The sequence below is a fragment of the Chinchilla lanigera genome, unplaced genomic scaffold (assembly GCF_000276665.1).
Source record: "Chinchilla lanigera isolate Chin_1 unplaced genomic scaffold, ChiLan1.0 scaffold00025, whole genome shotgun sequence".
Classification (NCBI taxonomy): Eukaryota; Metazoa; Chordata; class Mammalia; order Rodentia; family Chinchillidae; genus Chinchilla; species Chinchilla lanigera.
In genome coordinates this window covers 7,947,044-7,960,814 of record NW_004955426.1, presented here as the reverse complement: position 1 = coordinate 7,960,814, position 13,771 = coordinate 7,947,044, and the positions used below count along the sequence as shown (strand labels likewise).

The window sequence follows — 13,771 nt, the reverse complement described above, 5'->3', positions numbered from 1 at the left end:
AAAAAAAAAAAAAAAAAAAAAAAATTACATGGAAGTTAAGCCTTTTGTCATTCTGTTCATGGAATCTTGCTGCCCATATTGTGGGCTCTGACATTTTTACTTGAAATGAAACATATTAGGACAGCTTTAAATCACACATTTGACACACAATAATATCTACACAAATCATTGATTACATTTATGTATCATCAAAATATGCTAAACAGGTTTAACTTAGCTGGATGTTTTAGAATACTTCCTACAATACAGCGCTGTAAATTCTACTTGTGTTAACCCAGGTGTACATATTGAGAATTACACTGGACCTATTTATTGGAACATATTCCTGAAATGTAATATTCAATGCATACATGATATCAAATTCATTAAATATTCAAAATGACCCCAAAGTCATTGAGAGTTAAATCCATCATTTATTGTACATGATTTAATATCTCATGGAAAAGATTAATAACCTTCAATTGATTATTTTGAATAAATACACTTGTAATATTTCTACAGTAAAATACAGTGATTTGATAAAGCGTCTTCCTAGGAATATACTGGAATTTATAATAAGAACTAGGCAACTATAAAATCTCAGGAAATTTCACAGAAACAAGAAACATTGCTGTACTTAGTCTGTTTTATAAGTTTCTTCACATTCTTCTTTACCTTGAATGAAACAATTTTATGCTTCACAGATGACCCAGTACCTGTGATTTCCACAAGAACAGTGACATTATACTAGAGCAACTGCAGATTCACTCTAATAAATAAGACCTTATCCTTATCTTATCAGTAAATTAGAGATTGCTGAATGATTGTGCATTCAGATATTTTAATACAAAATCTTAAAATGTAAACATCAGTATATGTCTTAATAATTTCCCATGTTAGTCTGATTTTACTTCATTTAATTTACTTCTTTTTTTTAGACAAGGTCTTGGCAGGTAGTTCAGACTGGGCACGAGCTTGCTATGTAGCCTAGGCTGGCTTCAAACTTGCAGCAATTCTCCTGCTTCAGCTTCCCAAGGACTGTGATTACAGGTGTGAGCACCATGCCTGGCAATTAGTCTGGTTTTAATTAACAAAATTACTTCCTTACTGTTGATTTTATCTGTGAGAAAAAATGATTAATTTCACCTTATTTATCCCCCAAAATGAAAATAATGTAAAGTCGTGACTCATTTTACTAATGCTGTTCCAGGTAGCATAAATTATTACTGTAAGTATAATTTTAAAGCATGGCATGAATGTTAACAAAAATATTTTGTGTGTTCCTCATGTGCAAAAATTAAAAATCTTCACCGTGCTTCTTTATGACGAATGAAGCTAAAATAGAAAATAATTGTTGATATTTTAAATTATTTAAAATAGAAAAAATTAGTTTTTAGATTCTCATTAAAAGGATGGGCCAAATGCAATATTTTCACATGGATATCTTTCAGTTTAATTTATAACCAATACCAAATGTTTACATCCTTCTGAAGAAATTTCAAATAGATGAGATTTGATTGGAATTAAAGTTCTGATTTCCATAATAAAGACTCTTCATTCCTAAGATTAAAATCATAGATTAAATTTCCCTTTTCTCATTTTTACTACTGTTTGGCATACATAATAAATACACTCATCATGAAAAATTGGTACATGTACATATTGCTTCTAATTTATACACTCTGGTGATAAAATTAAAGATTTATAGAAAATTTTTAGTGGCTTTATGGGAAACAGGGACAGAACAATGTCCATAAGAGAGGCAATTCTTTTTAATCAATTCATTCAATATGGGACTTGTGGGATGATTATGCAATAAGTAAGCTTACAAATTGTAAACTAACACATAAATCGATAAACACTATACAGGGAAAGAGCTAAAGATGATATGCTTCTAAATGTTTTAAAATGTTCTTACATTTGAAGTATTGGCCTCTACGTAGGTGTTATTACTATGAAAAGAATGATTTTAAAATGAGCGTTTCATATAATTTTCTATCGTATAAATTTCACATACTTTATTTCAAAAAAATTCTTTAGCTAGAAATGGAATTTTTTGGCATAATGTATTGGACATCATATTCACTATAATTGGTGAATATAATAAATTCTTTCGGAAATAGTATTTCATTTCTCAATTAAATAAATTTTTTAATCCAGATATTCCTCTTCTGGTTATTTTCCCAGAAGAATTAAAAACATCATACCACAGCAATATATGTGCATCCCAGTTTATAGCAGCACAATTTGTCCTAGCAAAATCCTGGAAACAACCCAAATGCCCATCAACCGAGGAATGGATAAAAAAGATGTGGTATTTCTATACAATGGAGTGCTACTCGTTATAAAGAAGGATAAACTTGAGACATCTATAGAGAAATGGATGCGACTTGAGACCATATTCATAATTGAAATAAATCAGTCTCATAAATAAATCAGTATGTGTAAACATCATACTCTCTCCCTAGTGTAAGAAGCTGAAAGTGTATATAAGACCCAAAATTTGCAATAGATATTGTGAAGTGGGACGAAAGTACTTAAAAGGAAAAAGAAACTGGAATGGGAGAAAAAAGAAAAGAAGGAAGGGAAAAGGAAAATTAGATAAATAAATGCATATATTTTCATATATAAATATATATATATGCACACACACAAGATAGTTAAGATAGTCATACTAAAAATTTCTACGAGCTCACTGAGAAGAAAGGTATATGCCTATACTGTTTGATCAATTTTTCATGCCTATATCTTGTAATATGAGCAAGTACTTTGAAGATAATAATATGCAATTTACTAACCATTGTTACTCTCGTACAATCTTGTCTTGAAATTTTATTCTATTGTATTTATTGTTTATTTTTCTTTTCTTTAAAGTTAAAAAAAGATGTAAAGAAACATACTTAAATAGGATCTGCAGAGAGGAAAGGAGAGAAATGGGGCGTTGTAGTGGCATTAATGTGTACATTGTGGTACTGATAGTAATGTAGAAAATATTTCTTAAAAACCTTAGTCACACTAGTCAGGTGTTTCTATTATTAATTGTTTTATTTCAACTTGCTTGCTTAAAATTAAATATGATTTTTAAATACAAAAAATAAAAATACTGTACAAATAAAAATAGCAGGACTATTTTGTTACAAAACAAGCAAATTTATTGACTGAAAGACTAGTTTATTGGACAACTTGTTTGCAAAACTTATTTTTATGTATCTAATTAAGGGTATGATGGGAAAATATTTCTTAAAAAACAAAATATTATTCTAACATTTCAAAAAAGTCTGGCATCGGCCCACTATTCAAAATAGTCACTGAGGAGGCTTTGTTTTCTAGGTTTATCTATAATAAAATCCTTTCAGAAAAATCAAAGAAACATAGGTCATAATACATAATTTCTATATTTTTATATATCATTCTGTATATTCTTGGAACTTTATAGATCTTTTACAGCTATAAATATGATTTTTAAAATTCATATTCACTGAAAATTACTATTATAATAGTAAGACCTTTTTAAAAGTACATTTTTGTAAAGCAAATAATTAAAATTATAGTAGAGAAAAGTAATATATATCCTATAAATAAGAAAATTTGTTGTATTTATAACCTTGACTATATTTAATACATACATTAGAATATAAATTGTTAGAGTAGAAACCTCTCAAATTTCCAACTAAATCAATATTAATTGAAAAGATTTAGATAGCTGAGAGTGGGCACATATGTGAATAACAATTGCTTTGAGACAATGTAAATTAAATCTTTAAGGGAGCCTGAGACAGGAGGATCATTGCGAGTTCCAGAACAGCCCGGGCTACAAAGTGAGCTCAAGGCCAGCCTGAACTGCATAGCGAGACCCTGTCTCAAAAAAAGACAAAAAAAAAATTAAACCTTTAGATCACAATTTCTAAGAGAATGAATTCTATACATCTTAAATTTGTTTTCTTCATTTAATGTCCATAAGGAAATCCAGCTAGGTGACCTATGCAATTTTTCCATTCTGTCTGTAGCTCATTACATAGAATGCTTTTCATGAGCACTCACTGGATGAAACTGATTGTTACTCATTTTTAGAGAACTCTTAAAACAGCACAACATCAAGTGCGCGTTTACACTGGAATACCACGTTCACTGTCTGCAGACTTGATGGGGCAGTCTGCCTATGTGACTCCCTAATACACAGGCCCTGCAGGAACGAGGGTCATTTATGCATAGTGGAGTTTGTGCTACAAATCAGAATTGACGGGATAAAATATATTTTGCTTTTATTTCACTTTTCTTTTAGTATTCAGAAAAAATTAAAAACACATTCTGATGTGTCCCATGCCTGTTATTGTAAAATCTGCGTGGAACGTTAGCTGTTTCTCAAAAATGCAACTTAGTGAAACACATAGCACATATTCCAGGCTTACACATAAATAACTAAAACATAAAAGTAGGAAATGGCTTTCCTAAAATTTTGCTTTTGAAAAATCCTAGAAGTGCAATTTATATTTATTTATTTTTTATTTTAAAGAGAGTACAAGAAAACAAAACCGATACAAAGTTTCAAAACAAGATGATAAAGAATTAACAACGGTTGTTACATTGCATATTGTTATCTTCACAGTACTTGTTCAGATTACCGGATATAGGCATGCAAAATTGATTTTTAAAAATTAGGCATTAACTGTTCCTTTGCGGTGCGGACAGGCATCTCGCAGGGCCGCACGGTGTAAGTGGTGCTCCACGGCTTCGAGGGCCCGGCGGAGGGCCAGGTGCGGAAGAGGGTTGGCGTGATGTGGCGAGCTGGTTAGGGTGCGGGGGCTCCACGCCGGGCACCACGGGGAAGCTGCCCAACGGGCACATACAGGCCTTGGTGGAGAATTTCTGGGCACACAGCAGCCATGCCCTTCTAGTCATCGGCGGGTTCGAGGCCAACCAGAGGTGCTGCAGCTGGTGGGGGCACGCGGGGTCCAGGAGGAGCTGAGCATCCTCATGTGCGTCGTCCCCGCCAGCGTCAGCAGCAGTGCTGGGCGCCCGCTTTAGGTGGGCTCGGACGCGGCAGTCAGCACAGCGGTGGAGAGCGGCGACCGCAGCAAGCAGTTGGCCTCAGGGTCTGAGCGCCGCCTGCCTTGCTTCCAATTTAATGTAAATAGAGGCACGGCGCTATACCATAATCATTCCAAATAACCAAATATTCAGTAGAGTACTTAAATTATTGCAAGTTTGTGCATATATTTATTTTATCTTCATAATATAAACCTAGTTAACCCAGGGATACTCAAGTTTGACATCGTTCATACTATATAGACAATCAGATATTAATCATTAATATTTTGAATTATATCTGAAGTAATTAACAGAATGCATTAAAATGTTTTATTACTTTCCTACATATTTGATTATAATATTCAATATCAACAAAGATATTAAAATTTAAAAAGTAATGCAACTCTGTCCTTAAGAATTGCAATGCTACTAAGAACTATATCTTAATCAAATCTTACTTGTTTTTGCATATTGTTTGTATTAGTTGCTTTTTTTAAAATTTTACTTTGTTTGGATGCAGTCTTCTATTGTATTTCTGAAAAATATTTCAGCCCACATTTTATTTCTAAAATTGTTCTACACAGTGGTTATGATATCATTTATTTTTAAGATATAACTTCACAGCAGGTTTTCCATCCAGCTATTGTTTGAATACAACAATATTTTACTGTTACCGTTATTGTTTCTAATTTTACCTGTATACGTACTTAAGAATTTTCTGATAGTGCATCCAAAAATTGGTGAATATTTGGCATGGCCAATGTCCTTTGGAAATTGCTATATCTACAACTGTAAAGCTACTGCATACTGTGCATTTAATTCATAGATGTTCCTATTCATCTAAATAAACACCCATGGGTAAATTTTGTTAAATTTTATACTATCATGTCTATCTGGTTTGTATTAAAAGATTGTAAGATAAGTTGATTAACCCCACATTTCTTTAAATGTCAGTAATACTGAAAATATTTAATGCATTCATTTGATATACTTATGACCTCCTGATAAATACCTCTCATTAATTATTTGTCTGTTTTTATATTTTGCTGGCACTGTGCTCTCCTTGATACATTTTTACTATATATCACAGATATGATTTCCATGTAGGTCATACATGCTGCAAATATCTTCCCTTGTTTTGTGGCAATAATTTCCTCCTGCACTGTAACATATTTAGAGGAATTGAAAAAAGTCATATTTAATGAAATAAAAAGTTCAATACTTTTTTTCATGATTGCTGCATTTTGTTTTTTAAGTTCTTTTAGTACTTAATTTCCTATGTGAACATTAATATTTTCTGAAAATACTATATGCCTGTTTTTTATATATGTAAGCAGCTTAAAATGTGTTTTGTGCTGTTATTTTTATCAGATGTGTAAGTTGTACTGAAGCCATTTACTGATAAACTTCTTATCCCCCAATTGATCTGCACTGGCATCACAATTATAAATTGACTTTCTGTATATTGTGGGTCTGAGATTTGTTTTCTCTTTGTCCCTGTGCCATTATACAGTGCATTATGTCCTAATGCAATGTAATGTCTTAATAATCATAGAGCAATTTTTCTTTAATGATCTTTTTCCTGAAGTTGGAATAACCTCAGTGTTTAAATCCTTGGCATCAGCTCAGTTTGTATAAACAATTGTCTTTGCATTTGCATTAATGGTACTGAAATCTAAGTCCATCTGAAGAGATCAGTCTCATTTATGACATTGCTTCTTACCCAGTGATATCTGAGAGCTCTTAATTTCCTTAGATTTCATTTAATGAAATTCAAAACAGTGCTCTGCAGATAGATCTTTCATATTATTAGAGCAATTGTTAGATTCCTTTTGTTTCTGCTCATTAAAGATTAGTTTTATATTGTATGATGTACGTAATTTGTTTTTTATTTTTGGAATATATGGATATTATATTTTAGTTTTTACTTTTCTTAATTCGTGGAGTGGTTGCGTATGCAATTTTATGATTTTAATTTATTAGATTTTGGATAAATTTCTTGAATTAAAAAAAATTTTCCTCTTCCTCTCTTTCTAGCTCTTACCCTTCCATTTTTCTTCTTTTTTTCTTTCTATCTCTGCTGCATACACAAATATTCTTCAAATATATTCCACCAAAATAGCTTTTCTAGTACATAAGGGAAGTGATTTTACTCTTGTTTTGGTTATCCCACTGATATCTAAGTTCTATCAGTAGGATTGTGTGTTAATATTATTGAACTTCTACAGGTTTCAGAAAACAAGATGTGAAACATTTCTTTCCCTTTCATCTATTTTCTGCAAGAGAATGTGCACAAGATTGAAATTACTTGCCTCTTTAACTTTAGGTAAAACCACACAGGTCTTGGGAAACTTATTTCCTAAAATTTGTTTTCTTATATTTTTTGTATTACTAATTAGCTTTTCAATTCCTTTGGATATATTTGTAGGATTATTTCTTACTATTATTATTTCCTGTGCAAACACTTGTATCTCTTTTTCCTCTAACATGGTTAGTTTTACCTTCTCATGTTGTGCATTGATAAACCTCTATAAATTTTATGCCTTTAATTTACCCTTACTTCTTAATGTGTGAGTTTATTTATGTTAATTTAAATTTTAGCTTTTTAAAAGAAACTGGCAAATATATCACAGATAAGAAATAAAAGAGACAAAAGTACAGTAGTTCTGGAGAGTGGGGGAAATATTCAGTGAAAGAAAGATATAAATTTCCTGGTATGAATTTTGAACTTTTAGCTTTGAAATATAATATAAAACGAAACACTTGTTTTCCTTACATCACTTAATCAGTAAATTCATGGCATTGTGAGGAAAGAAGTTTAAAATATTCTAAAGTATTGAATGTAACAATTTGAAATCTAATAGAAATCTATGGAAATTTCATGATAAGTTCTTCAATTATTCATATTTCCCTAACTATAACTTAACATCACACACTACATGTATTCCCCTTTGAGAAGAAAAATGATAATTTATGGAAAGTCCTTTATGCTGTGGATTCTGAGTTTATTTAGATTAGAGTCCTTGAACTTTTTAAAGATTGTGTGATTGTTTGAATAATTGTTGTGGTCTTCTCAGATTAATGATGGAACCTATTGTCCCATCCCTCAGACTCTGACAGCACACAATCAGCTCTGACAATTTTCTTCCACTCCAATTCCTGAATAGCATTCAATCTGTTTGATATGAAGAACTATCATTTTAGTATTCATGTCAGGCCTTGGGGTTCATTCTTTCTTTTTATGTAGGTTAATGAGTTCCAGCAAAAGCTGCCTTCATAAAGTTGTCTTTTGCCAAAAGACTTGCCACAGCATACGGAGCCTGTGACAAGCTACAGTATTAAGAAGATTTGCTTTACGTCAAGCCTGTGAGTGTGCACGGAAATACTCAATACATCGCTATGTGTTTTGCAGACAATCCCGGTTTGCTGAGCCATGTCACAGTGGGTATTAGAGTTCTGGATGTCAATGACAATCCACCTGAGCTTGCCAGGGAATATGATATTGTTGTCTGTGAAAATTCTAAGCCTGGCCAGGTAAGTTAATTGTTTCCTTCCAATCTTTGAATAGAAAAAACATAAGCAGCTTTATTTCTATTATACTGAGGTATAATCCCCCAAATCCTCCAGTGTAATGTTTATGCTCAGTGAAGATTTTAGAAAGCTTTACCTTAAGGGCCAAATAGATTTTTTCTCCATCATAGAATGTAAATTTTCTCTATATTCCACAAGTAATTCAGATCAATGGACTTGTTTATGCATGGTACATCTGTCATGCCAATAAAGGTATCTCAAATGTTTTAGGTACAGCACTGCATTAAGTGAGAGAAAATAGTAAACTTCTTTGTCCTAACAAAGCTTTGAGGAAGAGGAGCTGGTACATTACTTTGGGACACCTAAGGCACTGACATATCAATACCAATTGGGTGACACTGACAGTAAACAGGAGCTTAGTGTTGCCAAATTTAAGTGCATTTGTTAATGGAATGTGGAGGTGTGAAGAGAGAGCTTGAGCTCAGAATAAGAGGCTCAACGTGCCATAATATCTGCTTGAAATGGCATGGAAATCCTGGAAGAAGTCTCATTTGCTTGCACCACACAAAACAAGTGAGACTAAAAGGAAATGCGAATTAATCTTCTCTGCTGTAAGGGAACGTGCACAAAAATACTCAAATCAGACAACACATATTTGTTTTCATTGTTCCTATGGTCAGACATCTAAGCATGTGCATGGCTTAGCTGGGTCTTCATAGAATCTCCCAAGCCTGTGATCAGCGATCATGGCATTCTTCCCCCTCCAGCTCTCAGGACCTGTTTCAGGTTCACACACTTGTCTGTGGCACTCAGCTCCTTTCAGCTGTGACTGAGATTTTCAGGATGGTTCTTAGCCACTCAAGGCTGCCCATCATTCTAAGATATTTCCCTTGGCTTTTGGCTAAGTGAGCTCTTGGAATACAGCCACCTACTTCAAGTAAAGAGAGCTTGATAGGGAGTCTCTTAGCAAAATGGTACCTTGCAACGTGATCTAGTGAGCCCTTGCACAACACTCTGTGTATAAGTATTTCATTGGTTGGAGCAATAGCACAGTTTATACCAACTTCTATGCAGAGTGAGTGACAGGAAGAAATGCAGTCTAGGGCATTTCCTTAAATTATGTTCACCACCTAAGCATCCATAGGGGTGTGCACGGCCTGTGAAGTTTGAGTTAGAGACTTTCTTACACTGTTGGGCAAGTCAGAATGCGTACAGCATCCAAAAGTACATTAATCATTTTGAAACTTGTGAAGAAATTATGGTCTCGTGAAACTACTTCTTATATTTATGTATGATGCACAATCCACAACAGTATGTTGACATAATTTCTTGTGTGTGTGTTTTAATACCAACAGGGAATATATTTTCTTCTATATAGATTTTATTTTTTGCAAGTAGTTCATGAATTAGGTAGCACACAGGACCACACGAGGTTCAGAGAATTCTTCCCAGCAATATGAGCAGCAAACTTCCACAGATCAAACACAGACTAAAGCAGAGATATGCCTGATTGGCTACAATTAGACATTTGCTGGGCTTGGGTATTTTCTGATCCATTTTTGGTGTAACATTGGGTGAAGCTCAACCATTTGTGATAGCTTGAAATCTAGCTTGTTATGCATTATAAAATATGGGTAAGGAGAAAAAATGTTATTCAAATGAAAAAATCAGATTTATGAAAATACAGTAATTGAAAATGATATCTGCAATCGATAATAATAGCTGATTAGCACAATGTAAGAGAGAATAAATGATGAAGAGAGAGATCAGGTTTAAAATCCATGCTGCAAGATGGAAATAAAAAGGAAGAACACAAAGGTAATTGTGAGGCATATACTTTTCATTTAGTACTCAAATGCAAAGGCATATGTGAAAGCGAACATAAAATAAATAGATAAATCTATTACTGAATTATTATTGATCTTTACATGCTTGTCCCAGTAATTATCAGAATATTCACATGGAATTTTAATATGGCTACTAAAAATTGGACATGATAGTTATAAAATTTTACTGATTGAAAAATACACCAATTTCAGATTATGTATTCTTCTAAATCTGCAGAAAATGTTGACAAATATTTGCTATCTGTTGGGCCACATTGCAAGTTTTAAGCATTAGCAAAGAATAGGCTTCATTATATTTTATTATGATAAAATCTTGACCTATAAAAATTCAAAAAGTATTCCAAGGGAAAAAACCTACTGCAAATGAATGCATGTACCTGACTCAATGAAGATACTGAAATGAAAATTAATAAAAAATACATGAATAAGATGGCAATAGAGATATAGCATATTAAAACCAAATCAAAAATGGGACAAGTGAAATAAATAGACACTCCTCAGAATTACAAATGGCCAATAAGTACATGAAAAAATTTTCAGCATCTCTGGCCAATAGGGAAAGGAAATTAAAACAAGAGTGAGATTACATCTTTTTTCCAGAAAGTATGACTCCCATCAAAATTCATATAACAGGGAATCCTGGTGAGGCTTTGGGGAGAAAGGAAATATTTACAGCATTGGTGTGAATGTAAACTAGTACGACCATAGTGGAAGTTAATATGGAGATTGCTCAAAATACTGAAAGGAGTAATTCCATTTGATGCAGCCTTCTTCCCTTAGATATCTTACAAAAAGAGGTAAAGACAGCATATTACAGCTATATAAGCATGCCCACATTTACAGCAGCATATTTCACAATAGCTAAATTTTGGAAGAACCCTATATGTCCATCAACAGATGAATAGATAAAGAAAAGGTGGCATTTATAGATAATGGACTACAACTCCTACATGAAAAAAGAAAAAGGTGAAAGGTTTATGCGATCTGAATAGAAACCAGAGTACTGCCACTAAGAAAGATAAACTGGGATTATTTGTAGGAAGATGGATCTTGACATAATAATACTCAGTCAAATAAATTAGAGATGCAGTCTTCAATGCAGCATGGTTTCTCTTAATGAGGAAACCAAAATATAAATGAAGAGCATCATTAAAGACAGGTAATAAGGAATAGAGAAATAGATCTCTGGTAAATGGGAAGAGGGCAGATACAAGAAAGGAGGGGAGATGAAGGCAATGAAAAAAGTGTTTCTACGTTTCATGTGTATGTATCAGTTCCCCATGAGGAATGTGATTACTGCATATTATAGCTAATTAAAAACCAGTTAATGAGTCAGTTAAAAATCTTTCAGACAACCCATGACATGATTAAAGGAAAGTTTCATACTATGAATGCATAGCATAGAGAAGATAAAATAATGCAGGTTCAAATCAAGCACTCATTTTCAAAAACTTTGAACAAGCACAATTTAGTACAAAGAGAATAGAGAAAATAATAACACGTAAACAGAAATCAATGAAATTTAAGTGAGCCAAAAGAAAAGACTAAGAAGCCAGAATAAATTATTTGAAAGGACAGAAAAGTTATTGGTGAGAAAAGAGAAAATAAATACCGATAGAAAACAAAGCGAAAGTAGTCAGATTCACACAGCTTTCAACAGCTGGAAGAACATTAAAATCAACATATTATGGGCTGGGGATTTAGCTCAGCGGCAAAGCGCCTGCCTGGCAAGCGCAAGGTCATGAGTTCGGTTCCCGGAACCGGAGAAAAACCCCAAAAAAAAAACCAAAAAAAAAAAAAAAAAGAACATATTAATAAGTGAAATTCTAGTTAGAATGGAAAGATTTTTAAAAGTAAAATTTATCAAAGCTCTAACAAAGATAAAGAATGACTACTCTTTATTCATTAAATATTTTAAATATAGGAAAGAAATTCTTCCCACAAGTACATGCCTGTCTCAAAGTGAATTTCAATAATATTATATAAAATAATTACAGCACTGAAAAATTTTCTAGTTTTCAGAAAAGGGGGCAATTATTTTTCTACTAATTTATGATTAAAACATAATTTTGTTATCACACTAAAAGTAAAATAAGAGGGCTGATGATTTAGCTCAGCGGCAAAAGCGCTTGCCTGGCAAGCGCAAGGTCGTGAGTTCGGTTCCTGGTACCGGAGAAAAACCAAAAAAATAAAAAATAAAAAAAAAAATAAAAGTAAAATAAGGAATTTTATCTATGACTATAGATGTAACTATCAGAGGTAAAACATAAACCAAATTAATAAAAAAATTAAAGGAAATGTCAAATTTTTCTTTACTTGGGAAATCCAAAGAACTTGAGAAAATTCACCATTCAGTATTAGAGATAATGCCATTAATAACAACTTTGAGAATGCTACTATGTGCTGGTATAATTTGGAATAAAATTAACATATTGCCTGTGTACAATGTCTGTACAAAGATATATTTCTTTACGCTGAAATTAATCAAATGAAGTTTAAACACCATACCACTTAATACCACAATAAAAAGTAAGACAACAAGGAATAAATGCTGCCCTTGTGAAGACTGAATTATCCTGATAAATGGAAACTCCTACAATTTAGGCCTTTCCTTTAGTTAATCTTTTTTTATTTTTGTTTTTGCCTGTTGGGAACTCAGTGTCATAAAAACTGGTAAATTTCAATATAAGGGGTAAACCATCCATTACAAGCTAATCTTATCATCATAGATTTGTCGGTATTTTCTGAATGACTATAAACTTTAAAAACAAACATAAGCAAGCACGTTTGCTTGTAAATTCCAAGGTCATTCCAGTGTCCCAGATGACTCACGCTCGGGTGCCATGGTGCAGCCCACACTGGCTGCTCTGTGTCTGAGCCAATTATTCCCAGCCCCGGTTCTTGTCCGTTGACACTTCCTGTCAGTGTACTTGGACAAATGTTTACAAATCTGAATCACTGGCTCACTTCTCTGGCCTGTGACTTTGCCACTTTATTGACGTGTCCTATTGTCCAGTTCTTGTGACGGTGACAGTTCACTCAGTCATTGTCTGGAAGACGTGCTCCCCTCAGTATCTTGTCACTGGTCTAGGTCTCCTGCTCGACCCTCTGCATTGACAGTTTAAGCTGGGAAACATTTCTAGAGGCTGATTTTATGTGACTTTGACAAGTACTTCCTTCATCTCTGCAATGAAGAAAGTTGTCAGAATTTCAGAATATTTTCTAAGCCTAAATTCTATGGGCATTTGATTAGATTAGTTGGAAATCCATTTGCTAGTTTATTATATATGCCTTAAATGCTATTACATTTTTTTGTGAAATATTTGCATCTGTGAGAACCACCATATTTCTACATTTGATCTCATAAATCTTTTATATGAAATAAG

General features: G+C 33.0%; 1 protein-coding gene across 4 annotated transcripts in view; it reads left to right on the top strand.

The window, feature by feature from the left end:
• The window catches only part of Cdh18 (cadherin 18, type 2), a 403,648-nt gene that overhangs the window by 357,525 nt on the left and 32,352 nt on the right, over window positions 1-13,771 (top strand). For all 4 annotated transcript variants that reach the window (XM_005386140.2, XM_005386139.2, XM_013515026.1 and 1 more), the window contains exon 9: window positions 8,420-8,541. In XM_005386140.2, the coding sequence (XP_005386197.1) occupies window positions 8,420-8,541 (122 nt within the window). The remainder of the gene's footprint in view (window positions 1-8,419; window positions 8,542-13,771) is intronic.